Genomic DNA, 12,271 nt, shown 5'->3' with positions numbered 1-12,271 from the left:
ACACAGATGATCCACAGGCATATTTCCTTCAAATATATTTGAGCATCTTACCTCTGACTTTACGCTACACAGCTTGACATTGCAGAAGCAACATGTTCATGTGCGAGTACTTCATACGTTTTCACCAGCACGAGTAAGAGTTGAACCCTACAACCACATTACCACAAAACCATAACAACTTACTAAATCAAACTAAGAAGCAGCGACACAAGAATATCAAGACAATTTTCAATTACGGTGTGTATGGTTTACTTTTTATACATTTGGAAGAATCACCATTCTGTTTAATATTACTGAGAAAAGAATAAATATACTTTAGTGACTTGTTTTTTTTAGTCATTTTAATCTGTGACACTCCAAACATGACTTGTTGTGTTCCCTGTCCTTGTTGGCATTAAGTCAGACCTGACCACGGGTCTGCTGATGAATCCAGTTGGCAAACTTAACCACCTGCGTGTAGACGCCGGGACGATTTTGCCTGGCGCAGCCCTCGCCCCAACTCACAATGCCCGCCAAGAACCAGCGCCGTCCGAGCTCCTGACACACCAGCGGACCTCCAGAGTCACCCTACAAATACAAGTATTCGTATATTACTGAATTGTGGAAAACAGTAAAAAATTATGAAATTGTCATTAAACATATAAAAATATGCATTTATCATCTTATCTAAATAAAATGCTATGAAAAGGTAAAAAACAAAATATAAATTTCATAAATACATACAAAATAACTCATCTTGATTGGAACAGGGTGTCTAACTAAGGAAAGTATTTGCACATTAAAAAAGAAATAAATGGTTGGTATTTGCATTAGTCACAAATAAAACGTACCTGGCAGGCGTCAACCCCGCCCTGCAGATTCCCTGCGCAAAGCATCCTGGGTGTGACGGCATCGTCGTAGAGCTTGTTGCAGGTGTTCCTGTTGATGATGCGCACCGGTGCCTCCTGCAAGCGAGACGCCAACTCCCCTGCCATCAAAACACACACAAATCAATTGTCATTGGGTTTCCTTGCAGGGTTAGGGCTAGGAATTGATGATAGACTTTTTCATTCATTTTAATAGGGAAGGCTATAGGTTAGGGTTAGTTCACGGTCAGAGAAATCCTACCGTCCTCTGTGAGGACGCCCCAGCCGGTGACGAAGCAGCTGGTCCCGATGGCGAAGGCGTGTGACGGTGCGGGCACACACACGGGCTGCACGAGCTCGTTGAAGAATACGGGAGCGCCGAGCTCCACCAGTGCGATGTCGTAATCGGACGTGAGCTGCTCGTAGTTGGGGTGCGGCACAATCCGGCGTACCGGCCTGCTGGCGGCGGCAATGGCACTTTTTCCTGCCGCCATCAAGCGCATACCCATGTAGGCTCGCCATGAGCGTGGATCTGAATACCTGCGTACAAAGAAATATAGGTATGAACATATAAAGTAACTCCTAAGTATGAATACTCACTTGATGGCGTCCGAATCCTGGAAACAGTGCGCCGCCGAGACGAGCCAACGTGTGGCCAGTAAGGTGGCGCCGCAGACGTGGCCGTAACGTTCCATCTGGAGGCTCACCTGCCACGGCCACGAGCCCGGAGACGCGTCGGTGCCCCCTACGATCTTGGGCCTCTTTCGGGGGCGGACGCCGCAACCTTATACGCATGTGTTCATTTCTCAAAACCAATCGCTGCTTTTGAATTTGATATCAAAAAAGATTTCCACATTTTATTGTACAGTGCAGTGGCCCCAGATGGGCATTTTAAAAATACTTATTACTAAAATAATTATTCTTACCACAACGCAGCTCATCAGACCCGTCCTGGCAGTCTTTGAGTCCGTCACACTCGGGGTTGAGCGTTGTCACGCACTTTCCGTTGGCGCATTTGTACGAGGATGACGAGCAACCTTTGGCGTCTGGGGGAAGAACAACAACAACAACAACACCCTGAATTACATGTAAGAGTATTAATAAATACCTATGAATATGAATGCTTACACGTTCTCGTGCAGTTCATTTCATCGCTGCGATCTTGACAGTCCACGACGCCGTCGCACACTGAAGACTTGGGCAGGCACACTTTGTTGGCACACGTATGGTGACATTTAGTTCCTGCCAACATAGGAAATGATAGGAAGGTGCACTTTGTCTTTGTGTGTGCGTTGACTCACTGCAGCCGCTGTCTTCGCCACTATCTGCGCAGACGCCACACTGGCTGTTTTGAGCTTGACACTGGCCGTAGGCGCACAACACCTCGCCAGGGCTGCACGACGCTAGGCGCAAACAAAAACGCTGAGGCTACAGTGGAAGTTTGATGATCACAGACCCTTAAACCCTAGCCCTAACCCAGACTTACAGCATCTGGCCTCGTCACGTCCATCCTCACAGTCCCTCACGCCATCACATACCCGCCTCAAAGGGATGCAGCGGTCGTCGTCGCAGCCGAACTGATGCGGCGGGCAGGCTTATAGTACAGAAGATATCCGTTAAGCGCTGGGCCTTTAGATGAGTGGGGCGGGACAGGGCAGGACGGGGCGGCTACTTACAGCCCTGTGGCGAGAAGGCCCGGTAGCGCAGATGAAAGCCCCGGTGACTCACGGCTTCGTCCGAGTGGAAGTGGATGGAGAGCGGAGACGAGTAGAGCCGCCTTTTACCGCTTTCCGATACCCGGTTGCACAATCTAGACCAAATAAGAGACGAGATAGGTGACCACCACGTGACCACCTGAATTGATCACATTGCCCTCATGACTCACTTGACGCCACCGACGTCCAGCCAGTCCTTCTCGCAGCCGTCAGACGACAGCTGGATGTCAAGCATCACCATCGTCACGGAGATCAGGTAGCCGGGCAACGGTGCCTGAGTGTGAGCCAGTTGATTGATGCGTATGAAAAAAGAAAGAAAATCCTCGTAAACATGCGTAAACTCACCCGTAGTGTCCACCTGCAGTCTATATTGGGAGGGTAGTGATAGGGATGGTATGGTGAGGAAATAGAGCCATTCCAAGAAGACAGTGACCCCCCGCAACCTAGATAAAACAAAAACACAGTACCCCAAGACAATTTCATTCTCAACCAATATCACATGCCAGATTTCCATCATGTGCTCAAAGTGTGAATATTTGCCACAACACAATGAACATGAAGCTCAATGGAAAAAGTTGTGTTCTCTACTAACCCGCTTTGGGGACAGCCTGGAAGTAGGCTTTGAAGACAGCCCCCTCCCTCTGCCGGCTGAAGGAGAAGGTGAGCAGCATGACGTTCCCCGAGGACGTCAGCCTCATGGCGGGCGAGGAGCCCGACGTCAGGGGTATTCCACACCACCTGCGGCCACAAAAATTGGTGGTGAGAACGCAAAACCCAACGGGCGAGAGGGCGTACCTGGCGATGATCTTATTCTGCAAAGGAAGCAGGAAGTCGTAGGCAGACATCTTGTGAGCGCCGCAGCTTGGCGCTGTGGCACCAGCGTAGAGCACAAGGACCACCAGGTGGACGGCGTGACCCGAAGGCACGCGAAGGCGCCATTGGTAGTAGAGCTTCTTGGGACTCACCAGAACCAGGGTGCGGTTCATGCCGAGTTTAGCATACAGGTCGAAGGACACCGCTTCAGACGGGAAGCAAAAAGCACATTTGAGCTTAGATTTCTTTCCTATTTTTTCCAAGTCTCACCTTGAAAGCCAAACTGCCACTTCCCACTTTGGAGGATGCTTGGATTCTTAAGCTTGTCGGATTTTTCTTCCCACTCATCAGGATCCAAACCTACAAATGGTGATGTCAAAAGTATATTGAGAGTTTTTGGACATTGTGATGTTCTAATACAAGATATGGTAACGTTTTTTTCACACGATTTGACACGGATGGTGCAAAGCTCCGTTACCGAGGAGGTGTAGTATGACGTCGTCTTGCTCCAAGTAGTAGCGCTGCTCGCGTCGGCCATCCCACACAGCTGTGTTGCCCCCCGGCAGCCTGCGCTGCAGACTCTCCGGGCTGGACCGCCGTATCGCCATGGCGACGTAGTCCGGGGCGGAGAACTGGCTCCAGTAGAACACGTTGAGGCCTTGTGTGCCTTCACTGACACACGCAAGCATGACCTTCAGTCGCATAATGATGCCCGGGTGTCCCAATGTTTTTGCGGCAGCGTACCTGAAAGCAGCAATCCCTGAGCGCAGGTAGTAAGAGTTCCACGGGGAGGACTTGTAGAGTTTTGAGAACTGAAAAATATTTTGTGAGGTGCAGGGAGGGAGGGGTTTATTTATTTATACACATTTGCTCTTCCGAATATTATGCCTTCTCCGAGGACCAGCCCACTGTTGTGTGCGTGTGTGTCACGTCGCACACAGACAATGTCAGTATTGAAGCCTTTTGCTCGTCCTCTCACTATGGCGGGCTTGTCCTCAAGACTGAAAGAGCCTGATCCCTGAGGACCCTTTGGACCCCCTTTGGACGCACGCACACACACAGCGTGACGAGCTCCTGTTTCAGCTTTACATTTAACGGCAAGGAGATGCAAAAGACGAAAGACAAGGAGAAGGGAAAATGCAAACGACATTGAGAGCAACGTGGACTCACGTAAGGCGTTAAAGAGCGCGCCTGCTGGCCGAACTGCGGCGAGGAGGAGTCGGCGAGCTCGGCGGAGAAGCTCAAGTTGGGAAGCTCCACGCTGCATCCCAGGAAGAACACGGAGGAGGTTGGGGCTGCTGAAGAAAAGTGGCAGGAAGACAAAAGCTTTTGAGTCATCCCTTGCCACAAATAACCAAATTGTGAGTAAATGATGTCTTCTTGGAAATGGCGAAAATATGTATTTGAAAGAGAACAATAGCAAGACAATCTGTGTTTGTTTTCGTGTCATCAATTTCATGATGAACAGAGGAAAGTGTTACTCACATGTCAAGTAGTAGGCAGCGAAAGAGATGGCGACGACACATAAGACGGACAGCAGTCCCAACACCCATCTCCTGCGGCAACCGCATTTGGAAGTCGAGACCTGATCTTTTTCGGTCTTCGTCTGGGTGCTCGGGAGTTGAACCGGCTCATTGGAGACACCTTCTTCCTTCTGTGGAACATGCAGCTTAAGGTTGGCTTTGTTGTGACAAGATAGGCGAGGTTGGGATTCTTACCGGCAGCCCAGAGGAGCTGGAGCGCCCATGGCCGAAGACGCAGTACACCTGGCAGCTTTCCCTCCTCATCGCGGAGTCCCGGGTCGTTCCGGTGAGGCGATTGAAGGAGCGAGACCCCCCCCCCCCACCCCAGGACGAAATCCGACCCCCTTTTTTATTCACCTGCTCCGCTTTTAGGTGTCGGCCTGAGTCCCACAATGCATTGCACGGCCGGGGCGGGGGACAATGAGGCCACTATGTGCGAACCTCGTTGACTGACATTGTGTGCAAACTTCCCCCTTGTTGCAATTGCGACGGGTTGAATGCTCTGCAGGGGGTGGGGGGTATTTAGAAAGAGCCCTCAATCGCTAATCTGGCATCAAATGACTCGAGATGCTGCTGTAAGGTACATTCAATCAACATTTATTGTTCCATCAACAATAACGGCAAACTTTGGATTTTTAAAGCGGATGGATGGGCCAGATCATTTGTGGATGAAGTAAAAAAAATTTATTAAATGAAAGATTGTCTAAATGGAAAAAAAAATGACTCATGTTCTGATGATGTAAATGCTTAAGTGTACAATACTTTACCCAATGTCCACTTTGAATTTGATTATGGGTTTTGAATAGGGCTGTCAGCTGATATGGCCATAGATCCACGAGGAGAACTTGCTGACCCTGGTGTAGACGCCGGGCAGCTCAGGTCGGCCACAGCCCGCACCCCAGCTGACGATGCCAATCAGGAACCAGCGGCCCCCACTGGGCGCCTGACAGGATAGCGGCCCGCCCGAATCCCCCTGACCAATCAAAGCAGAGTATAGGTTGGAGACAATTAACATTTTGGAGGTTGGCGCAGAGGCGGGAGTCACCCTGCAGGCGTCCCGCTCCCCTGTCGAGACCCCAGCGCACAGCATGCGGGGCGACACCAGTCCGTAAATTGCCTTGCACTCAGTCTGACTCATGATGGACACCTGGGCTTTCTGCAGCACAGTCGGCAGTGACTTGTCTGCGGGGAGGAAGTCACATCATGGCATATATTTTGGTATCATTTCCAACCAGGCATTCCTCACCGTCTTCAGAGCGATGTCCCCAGCCTGTCACCCAGCAGTGGTGTTGGGCGGTGACGGCGTGCGAGCTGGCGGGCAGGCACACAGGCTGCACCAGCGGGCCCAGCGAAGCCGGCCACGCCCTCTTGAGCTGCAGCAGTGCTACGTCGTAGTCCAACGTACTGGCGTCGTAGTACTCGTGCGCCACGATTCGCTGGATCTCTGCCACATGTTTGGCGGAACCCTGCATTAGCGCGCCCAAGTGGGCCCGCCAGCGTCGTGGATCGGACAGTCTGCGGGGGGTTCGGATGTCGATTTGCGAACCCGCCAAATGAGCGAGAGAAAAAGATGGAGAAGCGACCTGTCTTTGCTGAAACAGTGCGCTGCCGAGATGAGCCAATCGGATGAGAGCACGGAGGCGCCGCAGATCAGGTGACCCGAATAGTGCAGGCTGACCTGCCAAGGCCACTCGCCCTCGTCTGAGTCGGACCCGCCCACGATGCGATGGGCCACGGGGGGAGTGGGGAGCCCACAAGCTGCACAAGACCTTACGCTCTTATTTTTTTTTTTAAACTTTCTTAGAAATGCCTTCTACTATGTACATAAGTAATTGACTTCCCTTAAAAAGGACAAAAGCCCATGTTACATAAATGACAATTTTTTTTAAAGACAAGTAGAAATACAGCATAATATTTGCATTGAGGATGTTTCAATGACATTTTCTCACCACAGTCACGTTCGTCGCTGCCGTCCTGACAGTCAGTGACATCGTCACACCTGGCGTTCTTTTTACGGATGCACGAGTCGCTGTTGCAGCGAAAGCTGACGGCCGAGCAGATAGTTTCTGTCGCACAGCAAAGCGCATCAGAGGCAAAGACGGACAGATACGATGGAAATATTTCACAGATGTCTCACCCTGCGTGCAGTTGGTTTCATCCAAACCGTTGGCGCAGTCCGGCTCACCATTACAGTCAAACAAAGGATGCAGAGGGCTGCTGCCGCCGCCACAGTTTTTGGTGGGCATCACTGCAAAGAAAAGACAAGCGGATTTAAAAAAAAGAAATTGAGTACCACATTCACCACAATTTAATTTGTGGAAAACATGTTTCCCCTTGAAAGTACACAATAGCCATCAATTAATTTTAAAACTGTATTCTTAAAGCTATACAACTTTTGTTTCCAACATAATGCGTGTTATTACCATAATTTTCAGACTAAAAGTCGTTCCGGAATATAGGTCGCATTAGCCATAAAATGCACAATAACGTGAAAAAATACATTTATAAGTCGCTCCAGAGCATAAGTCGCATTTTGGGGGGAAATTTATTCGACAAAATCCAACACCAAGAACAGACATGAACGAGCAACAGCAGGCTAAACGATAGGTATGCTAACGTAACATAAACACAAACGAAAAGCTGAGAACAGGCCTGACGTAACATTCAGAGTTATTAAAAAAAACTATTACATAAATAACACGTTTATAAAACCATCTGTGTCACTCCAATTCATTAAATCCATCGATCGTCCTTTGTCAACAATGGGTGCGCGCCGCTGACGGCGCTTGCACTTCAAAATATTCCACAGGCCCATATAACGATATATAAATTAGATATCAAATAACTATTATATAAGCAATAATATTATCAAACCATCTGTGCACTCTAAATCATTAAATCCATCGATCAAATTCCTCACCGCGCGTGCGCCCTGACGTTAGCCTCGTCATTATTCCACAGATCTAGTATATAACTATATTGTAGCGTTAACAAAGTACAAGGAAAGACGGGGTTTGGTAAATGCCTCTTTATTTAACAAAACAAACTTCCAGGCGTGTGGCGGCGTGGACTTCCAGCCACGGAGGTGGAAGAGAGATCCATAGAATAGGACCGGGCGTGCGTAAAAGCCATGACCGAGCCCCATCCACCGTCCCCGGACAGCCACCCGGTCGAGGGCCGGCCCCCGACTTCTATCCACGGGGTTGAAAGAGAGCTCCGTAGAGTAGGACTGGGCGTGCGTAAAAGCCATAATAGTTTTTCAAACCTTCTGTGTCACTCCAAATCCTTAAATCCTTCAAACTCTTCATCCTCCGTGTCACTTAGAAACAAAGCCGCTAATGATGCCGGTAATACACGGGGCCCTTCGTCATCTTCGTCGCGCTGCTGACGTCACTTGAAATTCTAATTACAGTAATCCCTTGCTACATTGCGGTTCGTTTATCACGGTTTCACTTTTTTTTTTTTTTTTTTGAAATGTTTGAAAAAATTCACATATAAGTCGCTCCCCATTATAAGTCGCCCCCCCCACCCAAACTATGAAAAAAAACGCGACTTATAGTCCGAAAATTCATAAAAAGTCCTAAAAGTCATCAGCAAATAGGAACAATTTGACTCACAGCAGAAGACCTCGTCGCTCTCATCCTGGCAGTCGTCCAGCCCGTCGCAGCGCCGACTTTTCTCGACGCAGAGTCCGGTGGAGCACAAGAAATGACTTTCAGGACACGCTGCGGAGAAGTCGAGAGTGGCGGCACAAACATGAGGTAGAACTCCTCTTCAGCGATAAAAACAAACTCTTACGCTGGCTGATATTGTAGCTGCTGTACGACAACTGAAAAGGTTGAGCAGCGCTTCGAGAGGTGCAGCGAAACTCCACCTCGGCCATGTGTTGCGCAATGCGGAATACGCTCTCGTGTCCCACGTAGCTGCCGCAGAAACTGTTAGCGACAATTTGGCTAACTCAATACGCATTGCCGTATTTATTGTGAAAAAATACATTTTAATTTTTTTTCTGATATTATTCCCCATACATTAGTTCGTTGACTCTCCACCATCCATGCTCACAGCCCTTCATGTCTTTTGGTCTCAGCACATAATTTTTAAGTTGGAGTGCAACCCCTAAAGCGGCATCGGGGGTCTAGAATAAAGGCACAAAAAACAGGTAATGGCAAGTTCAAGTGTAAGGTGTATATTCCGGAGCTTTACCTGAAAGATCCAGGTGCAGGAGGAGTGGGGGGGCATGAGGCTGGGGTGGAAGGGGCTGTTGATCGAACCACTCACGTGCGATTGCGGGATGATGCGAGACAGGCACACTGAGGAGTACAGTGGATATAAAAAGTCTACACAGGTCTATTCAAAAGCCAAGTTTTTCGTGATCAAGACCATCGATGGCAACAAAATTGTGAGCCTAAAGACTTTGTTGTTTTGTATCCACGATTCAAAGACAAAGATGACATACACTCTTCTGTGATGGCCTCAAAGTGCCCGCGGAAGCTCTTGGATCCACCGGTCATAGTGAAGGACAGCAGCATGACGTTGGAGGTGGACACAAGGGAGATAGAACTGGAAACCGGGGTGCATAGCCTGGAATATAATATATATATATATATATATATATATATATATATATATATATATATATATATATATATATATATATATATATATATATATATATATATATATATATATATATATATATATATATATATATATATACATATATATATAGCAATATAGGCTCAGTGGCGCACTGGGTAGCATGTCCGCCTCACAGTTACGAGGGTGCGGGTTCGATTCGGGTTCTGGCCCTCCCTGTGTGGAGTTTGCATGTTCTCCCCGGGCCCGCGTGGGTTTTCTCCGGGCACTCCGGTTTCCTCCCACATCCCAAAAACATGCTTGGTAGACCGATTGAGCACTCCAAATTGTCCCTAGGTGTAAGTGCGAGTGCAAATGGTTGTTTGTCTCTGTGTGCCCTGCGATTGGCTGGCAACTGGTTCAGGGTGTCCCCCGCCTACTGCCCGTTGACGGCTGGGATAGGCTCCAGCACACCCGCGACCCCCGTGGGGACTAAGCGGTTCAGAAAATAGATGGATATAGCAATATAAATTGCTATAGCACTTTTTATTCTCAACATCGTTCTGCTTTTTCGTTTTTATCCCAATTTTCAGATGTAATTTTTTTTAAGAAGATGAGAACATTGCAAGGGATGCAGAACGGGGGGGTTGCGGTAGAATTCACCTGAGCAGAACTCGTCCCCTCATGGGCAGAAGAGCGTCGTACGCAGTCAGGGCATCATAAACGCAGTCACTGGGCTCCATTTGGAAGGAGGCTATGGTCAGCCGGATGAGGAAACCGGCGACGGCGGTCAGCTTTACGTGGCATCGGACATCGCCCCATGATGAAAAGATATTCAAAGGGACGCTGACACCAGGAAGGCTGGCGTAAAGTTTGTCTACACACTGGGATCCTGTAATATTCATATTTCAGGTCTTACTTTTTGGATATGATAAAGAGGTGAAACAATGATATTCGCACCACCAGAATTCTTGATCAAATAAACATCATTTCAGGTGATAAATTATCCACCCACCTGCTGCAGTGGATGTGTAATCTGATCGTTGGACAGCTACAAAACAATAAAAATGTCAATTTTTTTTCTTAAACAAAAGGAAAGACTCCACACATCAGAGTCACCATTGATGAGAATGGAATCGATGTCTACAGGGAGGTCCAGCAGGTAGCCCACCGATGAGCGGTTCTTCAGGCTGGTGTGCACTGAATCCCTGAGGATGACGCCCACGCACTCCTCGCACACCACCGCGCTCTTCAGCCGAGGGACTTCAAACACCATCCAGAAGTGCACCAGTACGCCTCCCTTACTGTTGGTACTGACGTATTTTGACAAGACCATACCAGCCAATAAAGTCAACGTTTCAATGATAGGCTTTGTAAAAGTGTTTGGGGAATGACTGTGTCAAATTAATAGATCTGGGATGAAAGAGGATGGGGTCGAGTATTGACCCCTGCGGAATCCCATGGGTTTGCGTTAGGGCCCTCAAATGACTAGCTAAGCTGGTAGGTGTATTATTTACAAGAAATTGTACCTCAGGTCTGAAATGAAGTTGTGCTTGTACAGACGAGCCACTGAGGACACCTTGTACACACTGCTCACCTGCAGCAACATTTAACACTGCGTAAATGCGCAGTGTATGATGCACAATATCCCCCCACACACACACACACACATACCACATGCTGTATTTTGGTTGCCATGGAGACAAACTCACGGGACCCGGCCTGGCGGTACTCCGGGATGAACTCCACATTGGCCACGCGGAACATCCCGGCAAAGTACACGCCACTGTTACCCTCGCGTCGGACTGTGATCAATACGAGAAATGTTGGTCCATTATGGGGGGAAAACATTTTCTAAAGTGATATTGCACTTGGCCAACACACACTTACATATGAAGACCCAGAGCAGCGACCAGAGGACCACCACCAAAACAAAGACCACGGCCGTGATGATAACCGCCAGGTGCTGAATGCTCAGCAGGTAAGCCCACAGCCTGGAAAGACCTTTAGGCTTCCGCCTCGACTTCCTGTACGTCCTACTCAGCTTCTGCAGCGTGTGGTCCACCGTGGACACCTCCACCGATACATCTGCGACCTATAGAAACCCGCAAAGGGGGGGGATTAGTCACCCTTTTAGAGAGCCCACTCTTAACAAGGATGTGATTAATGACCTAGAACAAACAGTGAGGAAATGTCAAGCAGAACATGTTCAGAGAACCGTTAACACTTTGGACCATAATGGAGAACGACAAAAGATGTGAATGTAATACTGTAAGGCTGCTTGATCCCATCTCTGGTGAATTGAATGACACTCCAATGCACATGTGTTATTCATTTGGGGTCACCCGATATGCAGTGCGTTAGGCTCCTCGGAAGTAAAAAAATAACGGGAAAAATGTCGTCGCACAAGTGCGGACACCCTCGTAATGTGGCTGTGTTCTGAATTTTCACACACATTCAAACTCATGGTAAATATGGGTTGACATAACTGACACCATTTAAAAGAACAGAATCTAAAAAGTAGCAGCAGACAGAAGAAAAAAACAGATCAAAATATGCTCTTACGCTGGCGGTATCCATTTGAAATGCGTCGACATCGCCGCTCGCCTTGCACTCGGAACCTATGCCGCAGGCATTCCCACTTTATTTGCTCATTTCCAGTTCTCTTTTTGAACGACCCACTTTCGGAGCAAGACCCAGCACACCGTTCGCCTGGCTTCTATGTGAAACAAGACCCCAGGCATCGGAAAAACGCACGTATCGCATTACCGTCATTACAGACTCTGCCCCACCAAGAGAG

At 48.4% G+C, this 12,271-nt stretch overlaps 2 protein-coding genes and 1 long non-coding RNA gene across 5 annotated transcripts; 1 reads left to right on the top strand and 2 right to left on the bottom strand.

Annotated features, from left to right (window-relative positions):
• Positions 1-323: 323 nt before the first annotated feature.
• Positions 324-5,317, bottom strand: LOC125986273 (suppressor of tumorigenicity 14 protein). Of its 3 annotated transcripts, none has more exons than XM_049749901.1 (19): positions 5,092-5,317; positions 4,859-5,027; positions 4,544-4,671; positions 4,118-4,185; positions 3,852-4,045; positions 3,644-3,733; positions 3,356-3,578; positions 3,153-3,298; positions 2,906-3,003; positions 2,731-2,834; positions 2,522-2,655; positions 2,332-2,439; positions 2,147-2,248; positions 1,974-2,087; positions 1,772-1,891; positions 1,446-1,629; positions 1,108-1,385; positions 831-967; positions 324-567 (listed from the first exon to the last, which is right to left on the bottom strand). In XM_049749901.1, the coding sequence occupies exons 1-19, from the start codon at positions 5,158-5,160 to the stop codon at positions 400-402; spliced, it is 2,634 nt and encodes an 877-aa protein (XP_049605858.1). In that variant the 5' UTR covers positions 5,161-5,317; the 3' UTR covers positions 324-399. The 3 variants fall into 3 exon arrangements, with proteins under 3 accessions (XP_049605858.1, XP_049605860.1, XP_049605859.1); XM_049749903.1 differs by having other exon boundaries at positions 1,974-2,054; XM_049749902.1 differs by having other exon boundaries at positions 4,544-4,668.
• A 155-nt stretch (positions 5,318-5,472) lies between these two features.
• On the bottom strand, positions 5,473-12,177 carry tmprss7 (transmembrane serine protease 7). Its single transcript, XM_049749910.1, has 18 exons — positions 12,037-12,177; positions 11,362-11,566; positions 11,146-11,276; positions 11,001-11,068; positions 10,591-10,784; positions 10,487-10,522; positions 10,135-10,363; positions 9,353-9,477; positions 9,100-9,206; positions 8,925-9,031; positions 8,695-8,831; positions 8,514-8,621; positions 7,034-7,144; positions 6,846-6,962; positions 6,480-6,654; positions 6,143-6,411; positions 5,942-6,078; positions 5,473-5,869 (listed from the first exon to the last, which is right to left on the bottom strand). The coding sequence occupies exons 1-18, from the start codon at positions 12,049-12,051 to the stop codon at positions 5,708-5,710; spliced, it is 2,433 nt and encodes an 810-aa protein (XP_049605867.1). The 5' UTR covers positions 12,052-12,177; the 3' UTR covers positions 5,473-5,707.
• Positions 8,531-10,836, top strand: LOC137839679 (uncharacterized). Its single transcript, XR_011085732.1, has 2 exons — positions 8,531-8,657; positions 10,566-10,836. It is a non-coding gene; the product is annotated as an uncharacterized lncRNA (long non-coding RNA).
• Positions 12,178-12,271: the final 94 nt, after the last annotated feature.

Source organism: Syngnathus scovelli, chromosome 18 (genome assembly GCF_024217435.2).
Source record: "Syngnathus scovelli strain Florida chromosome 18, RoL_Ssco_1.2, whole genome shotgun sequence".
Classification (NCBI taxonomy): domain Eukaryota; kingdom Metazoa; phylum Chordata; class Actinopteri; order Syngnathiformes; family Syngnathidae; genus Syngnathus; species Syngnathus scovelli.
This window is presented reverse-complemented; position numbering and strand designations above follow the sequence as displayed.

What these genes read in the sequence shown, in the direction of transcription:
- LOC125986273 (XM_049749901.1), bottom strand. Translation starts at nt 5,160, where the DNA reads ATGAGGAGGGAAAGCTGCCAGGTGTACTGCGTCTTCGGCCATGGGCGC. An exon ending in CCAGGCTGTCCCCAAAGCGG is followed by an intron (nt 3,004 to 3,152) that starts GTTAGTAGAGAA and finishes TGTTTTATCTAG; the next exon opens with GTTGCGGGGGGTCACTGTCT. An exon ending in CTGGACGTCGGTGGCGTCAA is followed by an intron (nt 2,656 to 2,730) that starts GTGAGTCATGAG and finishes TATTTGGTCTAG; the next exon opens with ATTGTGCAACCGGGTATCGG.
- tmprss7 (XM_049749910.1), bottom strand. An exon ending in AACTTCATTTCAGACCTGAG is followed by an intron (nt 10,785 to 11,000) that starts GTACAATTTCTT and finishes AAAATACGTCAG; the next exon opens with TACCAACAGTAAGGGAGGCG. An exon ending in TGGAGAGTCAACGAACTAAT is followed by an intron (nt 8,832 to 8,924) that starts GTATGGGGAATA and finishes TGTCGCTAACAG; the next exon opens with TTTCTGCGGCAGCTACGTGG.